The sequence below is a fragment of the Chiroxiphia lanceolata genome, chromosome 3, assembly GCF_009829145.1.
Source record: "Chiroxiphia lanceolata isolate bChiLan1 chromosome 3, bChiLan1.pri, whole genome shotgun sequence".
NCBI classification, from domain to species: Eukaryota; Metazoa; Chordata; class Aves; order Passeriformes; family Pipridae; genus Chiroxiphia; species Chiroxiphia lanceolata.
In genome coordinates this window covers 28,348,593-28,354,592 of record NC_045639.1, presented here as the reverse complement: position 1 = coordinate 28,354,592, position 6,000 = coordinate 28,348,593, and the positions used below count along the sequence as shown (strand labels likewise).

The 6,000-nt window shown below is 43.8% G+C and overlaps 1 protein-coding gene across 1 annotated transcript in view; it reads left to right on the top strand.

Moving 5' to 3' along the window:
• Window positions 1-315: 315 nt before the first annotated feature.
• The window catches only part of PPP1CB (protein phosphatase 1 catalytic subunit beta), a 29,982-nt gene continuing 24,297 nt past the window's right edge, over window positions 316-6,000 (top strand). The window contains exon 1 of the mRNA XM_032684601.1: window positions 316-655. Within this exon, the coding sequence (XP_032540492.1) occupies window positions 604-655 (52 nt within the window). The 5' untranslated portion in view covers window positions 316-603. The remainder of the gene's footprint in view (window positions 656-6,000) is intronic.

Here is a 6,000-nt window from a genome sequence, read left to right as displayed (position 1 = left end):
ATGAAACACAGCGGTTACGAGTTTTTTCTGACAACTGCGCGAGAAAAGAGCACAACTCGTCACTCCGGTCATGACAGAATTTTTTTAATCAACTGCGAGATTTCACAGGTGCAGTCTTAGCACAGGAAGGGGTGACACGGGGGTGCCATGCAACCTCCTCGGACTGGTCTCCCTGTCTTTTGCCCATAACTGAAGCTGCCAAGGACCCCGACCCCGGGGGCTCCCGGGACACCGGCGGGGACGGGGCACTGTGGGAAGGAAGGAGGGAGCGCCGGCTCCGCGCACGCGCCGCCCTCTCGGGCGGGCTCCGCGGCGCCTGCGCGGTGGCGGAGCGCGGAGCGGCGGCGGCGGGCGAGGCGGCACATGCGCCCTGGCGGCTCCTGGGGCGGGGAGGAGGCGCTGGGAGGAGCGGCGGCACTTCCCCTGTTTTAGCTGCGAGACAGCGGGCGCAGGAGAAGCCGGGCGGCCGCCGGGGACCGCCGGAGGGGGGTGGGGGGAGTGCCACTGTCGCTGCGGCCGCCGCTCCCTGCTCCTCCTCCTCCTCCGCGGAGCGCCCTCCACCCCGCCCTCTCCCCGCCCGGGACCGAGTCTGGTGGCCACAAAATGGCGGACGGGGAGCTGAACGTGGACAGCCTCATCACCCGGCTGCTGGAAGGTGAGCGGGCCGCCGGGCAGCCCCTCCCGCCCGCCGCAGAGGGCACGGCCGCCGCCCCCTGGGACAAGCCGGGGCTGCTGGCGGGGTGTGGGGGGAGCGAGGGCAGCGCCCTGCCCGCCCCGCCGGGCCCGGGGTGGCGGCCGGGAGCGGGCTCGGCGCGTCCCGCCGGTGCCCCGAGCCCCGGCCCGGCCCCGCAGCCCCACGGAGGGAGGAGGTGCTGGTGTGCGGGGGGGGGTGCAGCCGCCTTGTCGGGGTGAAGGGGCTGCCTTCCTATTTAAAAGAAAAAAAAATAATTTATAAAAAAGCCTAATTTTCCGTCTTCGCTTTTTTCACCTGGCTGCAGCTGCCTGGCTAAGGGGCGAGCTGGGGACCCACCTCTAGCTGAGCTGAGGGCGGCCTTTTCCCCCCCTCGCTCTGGTCGCGTTGGTAGTCGCAGTGCTCCGTGTGTAAAATTACGTCTGCGAGCAGCGCTAGGTGTGGAGTTGTGTGAACGTGAGTGTCGGCGGGAGCAGGGGGATTTAGTGCGCTGACATTCCTCAGCCTGCCTACGGGGCAGTCTCCAGAAGTGGCTCTCATGGGTGGCTGATAAAGGCTAGAAGCTCCTTTTGGAGAAGCCGAGGAACTATTCCGAGCATTTTCTTTTTATTTAAGTTAACGTTCCGAATGTTAAGTCTTCTTCGGTCTCTTCTCCCATTAATCTTGTATTCCATATTCAACAAATACCTGGTATGCTGGAAATGAGAGTACTTGCACGGGTATGTTCTGTTCATTTATTTGGTTGCTGTACTCCTCAGATAGTTGGATCACATTGCAGAAGGCTTATAGAAAGGAATTCATGGAGTATGTAGAGTTTTAGAAGTGAAAAGAGTTTCGTAAGGCTGAAAGTTTTTTGTAACTACAAAGCAGAATTTTTAGGTCTTTGAGGCTATTTTAATACCTGCTATCTGTTCTTTTTTCAATGTGAAAATTATGAACAGAAAAATCAGTATTTTAAAATACAAAAAGACTTTGGGCAGTTGTATTTATGTTTGTGATTTAAGGCATGCAGTTTAGTATAGTATGAAGAAACAAGTGTTATCAGTAGATTGCTGTTTCAGATAAAACTCCTCTTTTCTGGATGTTGAAACGCAGATTATTAAGTAGGATGTTAAGACAGACCACATAGTAACCTAGTAAACGTTTACTCTGTACGGCAAATTTTCTTTTTGGACATCAAAATGCAAATATAGTTGTGGTGGTGGATTTTTTTGAGAAATGCTTTAAATAATATATTTGAAGGATACTTGTTGCTCATCAGTGTAGCTATTTAAATATAGATTGCCTCAAGAGGAGGGGATTCTGCAGTGTTTTGGTATGCAACTTAGATTGTTCTGTTCCCTCTTAAATATTACTCTGCTTATCCTTCTTTTTTTTCACAAAGTCTTTTAAAATACATGTTCCATGCCTTTTACATAAACCATAAATACTTGTGTTGGAACTTTATAGCTTTTTGAGTTGTGAGTGGGTACCTTGTTTTGGAGCAACCTAACCTGTGGTTTTTGTCTTCTGTAGTACTTTAATCTTTGGGGATATGATGTGCAACTTCTGAACCAAGCCTTGTGTATAATTTTTCATCTCTGTTTCTCAGTCTGTTTTTCCCTCTGAGCAGGGGTTAGGAAGATTAAGGGAAGTGTGTTTTCTCTCTGCTTGTCATCTACTAACAGAAGTGCCTTGTACAACATCTTGTACCTGAAACGTAATAGAATCTTAAGGGTTTTATTTGAAAAAACACAAGATTAAAAGATTGCATTGTATATGCATTATCTTTCCTTCCATTTAACATCCTTTATTTATAGCACTGCTAGCTGTAGTATTCTAAGCTGTGGTTCCAATAGTAGTGTTTCACAATGAAGCTTTTTTTTTTTCTGTGTACAATTGGCAGCTCACATTCTGGAGCTCATGCTGTTGCTTAGCTGACCTGTTCTGGTAAAGTGAGTATGAATCCTCCCCACGCTGGTTGCGCAGAAAAAATTCTGTTGACTCTTATCTGCAGTTAAATTGTTTAAAGCAAGTTTTTTGGCTCCATTACTCCCTCTTCAACTTTGATTTAAAGGATAAGGAAACGTGGCTTTTGAGCTTTCAATGTAAGCACAGTGAAATAATAAAAAGATACTTTCATGAAATGTTGTCGTGCAGTATATATTTAGTCTTTTTGATTCCTTTAAGTGAAATGGATGGCTTTAAGTTTGAATAATAGTCTACAATTATCTCTCAGTAGGTGCTGCACAAATTTTTCAAGGGTAGCAAATACGTATCAAAATCCACAGCAAAAGGAAGCTTCCCTGCTCTCATTGGGTTGCTGGGTGGTGACATCTGTTTCCAGGCTGTGATATTAACTGTCAGGAGTTCTTGCTCTTACTTTAATTAGGCTACTCTACCTGGTTTTATTGTTATTGGGTTTGGGTTATATGACATGTTAACTTACCTTTTAACTGGGTTTACCTACTTAGATTGTCTCACTTTCCACGTGTTCCATTGTGGATTTTTTTCTGGTTTTTCTGAGATACCAATATGACGTGACCTATAGCCCGGGCTCTTGGGAGGATTCGTCAAGAACATCTTCCCAATCCTCGGCGAGTGTGCACGGCTGCTTATCTTGAATGTATACTTATTCTGAGTGCTGAAAGCCAGATTGATTAACTCTTGAGTTAAATTGGAGATAGTTTTCATAAAGACTTAACTGAACCATGGTGTAATGCATGTTGATAGTCTTCCAGGACATTAGCTTTTAATTTCCGTGTTCTTCTGCATATACTAAGTTCTTATCCTCTACTCATTGATCAAGTGGTGAATTTAGGAATAAGAGTTCATTTTCAATTAACTCTCTCTTGAAATGTGTCTAGTACTTTGTCACTAATTAGTGATACCTTATAAATAAACTTCTGTTTGAAGGAAAGTAAAACTAAAGTGTATGCTGTAGGCATAAAGTCTGAGCATAGCAAGGCTTTCTCTTACTTGTTTGACCTCTACCAGGTACCTTCTGTCATTCCTGTTTCTTTACTAGAAGAGTGAGGGAGATGCTGGTGCTCTTACACATGTACCTCACTCTCTTGGAGCTGCTTTGAGTTTTATTGCGGGATTTCTCACAGGAGTGAATCTGCGAAGATTTGCAGGTCATATAAATACAAAATTCCATGGCTTTGCTAAAATCCTTTTGTAATGGTATGTGACCGTGAAAGTGAGTAATCCAAATCCTTCTTACCCTGGTAGTCAGAATCTTGGGTCAGGCTTAGCTATGTTATGGGACACAAAGATGATAACCTTATTTTTGCTTCAGTGTGTGTGCTTTTTGCATGTTTTAATTTTTTTTTCTTCCTACCTTCCCAGCTATGCCATCTGGTGGATAGATTTTTCCCAGCCCATTCTAACTGTGGACAACACAGGAGTATGCACACACATGAGGCTGCCATGAGTACAGCAGATGTGGAATACAGAATCATGGAATTGTTTGGGTTGGAAGGAACCATTACAGGTCACACAGTCCAACCCCTCTCCAGTGAGCAGGGTCATCTTCAACTAGATCAGGTTGTTCAGAGAGCCCTGTTCACTTGACCTTGAATGTTTCCAGGGATGAGGCATCCACCACCTCTCTGGGGAACCTGTTCTGGTGTATCACCACTGTCATTTTAAAAAATTTCATCCTCATATCTAGTCTGAATCTACCTTTTTTTTTAGTTTAAAACTGTTATTCCTTGTCCTATTGCAACAGGCCTTACTAAAAAGTCTGTCCCCATCTGTCTTTATAAGCCCCCTTTAAGCACCAGAAGGCAGCAGTAGTGTCTCCCCGAAGCCTTCTTTTTTCCAGTGTGAACAGAGTTTTTCTGCTTTCAACATAGTTTTTCTTCTTAGTCCCTCCAGCTGCTTCTTGTGTTTTGCCTCATCTTGGAACACCATGTATCCCTATGTAGGAAATGCCCTGATATTTGCAGCAATGCTGAGCTGAGTGGGTATGTCAGTCTTACATTTAAGCCAGGTTCTAAGCCAATTTAAGCTTTGGCAATGTGTGGAAAAAGTTCCCTCAACATCAAAGCTAGGAGATGGGAATAGGGTAACCTTACTAGTAGAAAGTGCTGTGAGAGGTGTTAAGTGAGACTGCCATATTACTGTCCAGGTGTTGGGCTTCCTGTTTCTGTGCAGTCTCTTAAAACTTCTGGATATAAGGCAGCCCAGCTGGACTGGATTTCTGCTCTTTTAAATGTATAGGTGTCTTGGTGAATACTAAGAAGTTTACTGTACAGCAGAGAGCATGTACTTAGGGAAACACAGACATATAGTAACCTTAAATACAAGATGGCTTTCTGGGGTTTGGGTTCATGTATATTGCTGTACAAAAAAATTTACCTTGTCTAGGGAAGACTCCTTGCTTGCCTAAATTGGCTAACCTATTTAAAATTAACAATGTAAATTAATTTGATGGAGCTTAATGTGGATCTTCTCTAAAACAAAATTGTATTTGATGAGGCTGAGGGCTACTGGTTCTGATGGTACCAATCCACCAAGAAAGCTGGGAAATAGTTATCCAAGAAGATAAGTGTCAGGCTACCAGTAGTTGTGGAGAATGGTTACTGCTTCCATGTTCAGCTCAAAGTGTGATTTTTTTTTTTCTAATTGCTGCCTTAAAACTGGCTGTGTATTTTTCTTGCTGTGTTGTGTGATGTCTTCTAAGAAAGCTACAAGCTTCATTTTCTTCTGATTTCAAAGGTCCTACAGGTTGAGTTAAAGATAGAAATTTCAATATTACTTGATTTTTCAAATGGAAGTTGGATTTTAAATGCTTATGAAATAATTTAAATTTTCTTTATTAGTTTTAAATGGTATAGACCAGTAGGTCTAATGTATTACGGTCAATAACATATTTCTTGTTTGATTAGTGTCTTAACTAATTAACATATCCAGCCAGCTGGGTGGTATTAGGATATGGTAGTAGTGCCTGCAGTTCCAGGCTCTGTAACTGATGCTGAAAAAGAGAGGCTGTTGTAGAGAAGAAAAGTAGGCCTTAATGATCTGTTGCAAAACAGTACAAACAAACCATGGAGGTGAATCTTGAATAAACAAGAGTTGTTACCTGTTTTGGTGTGAAATCACTGGATAATCTGCTATTAGAAAAATAAACAAGGAGAACTCTAAGAGGAGTTTTTTGCCAAAGACCAAATGATTTTTTTTTTTCCTTTAAGTAGTCTTTAAAAAGAGAAAAAAATAGGCAGTTTTAATATGTTTCTAGGAGGGTAGGTATTGTATTAACGAGGGAGAAGGGATAGAAGAAGTTTGTTTCTGGGTTTGTATGGCAGGGCAGATATCAACCAGTT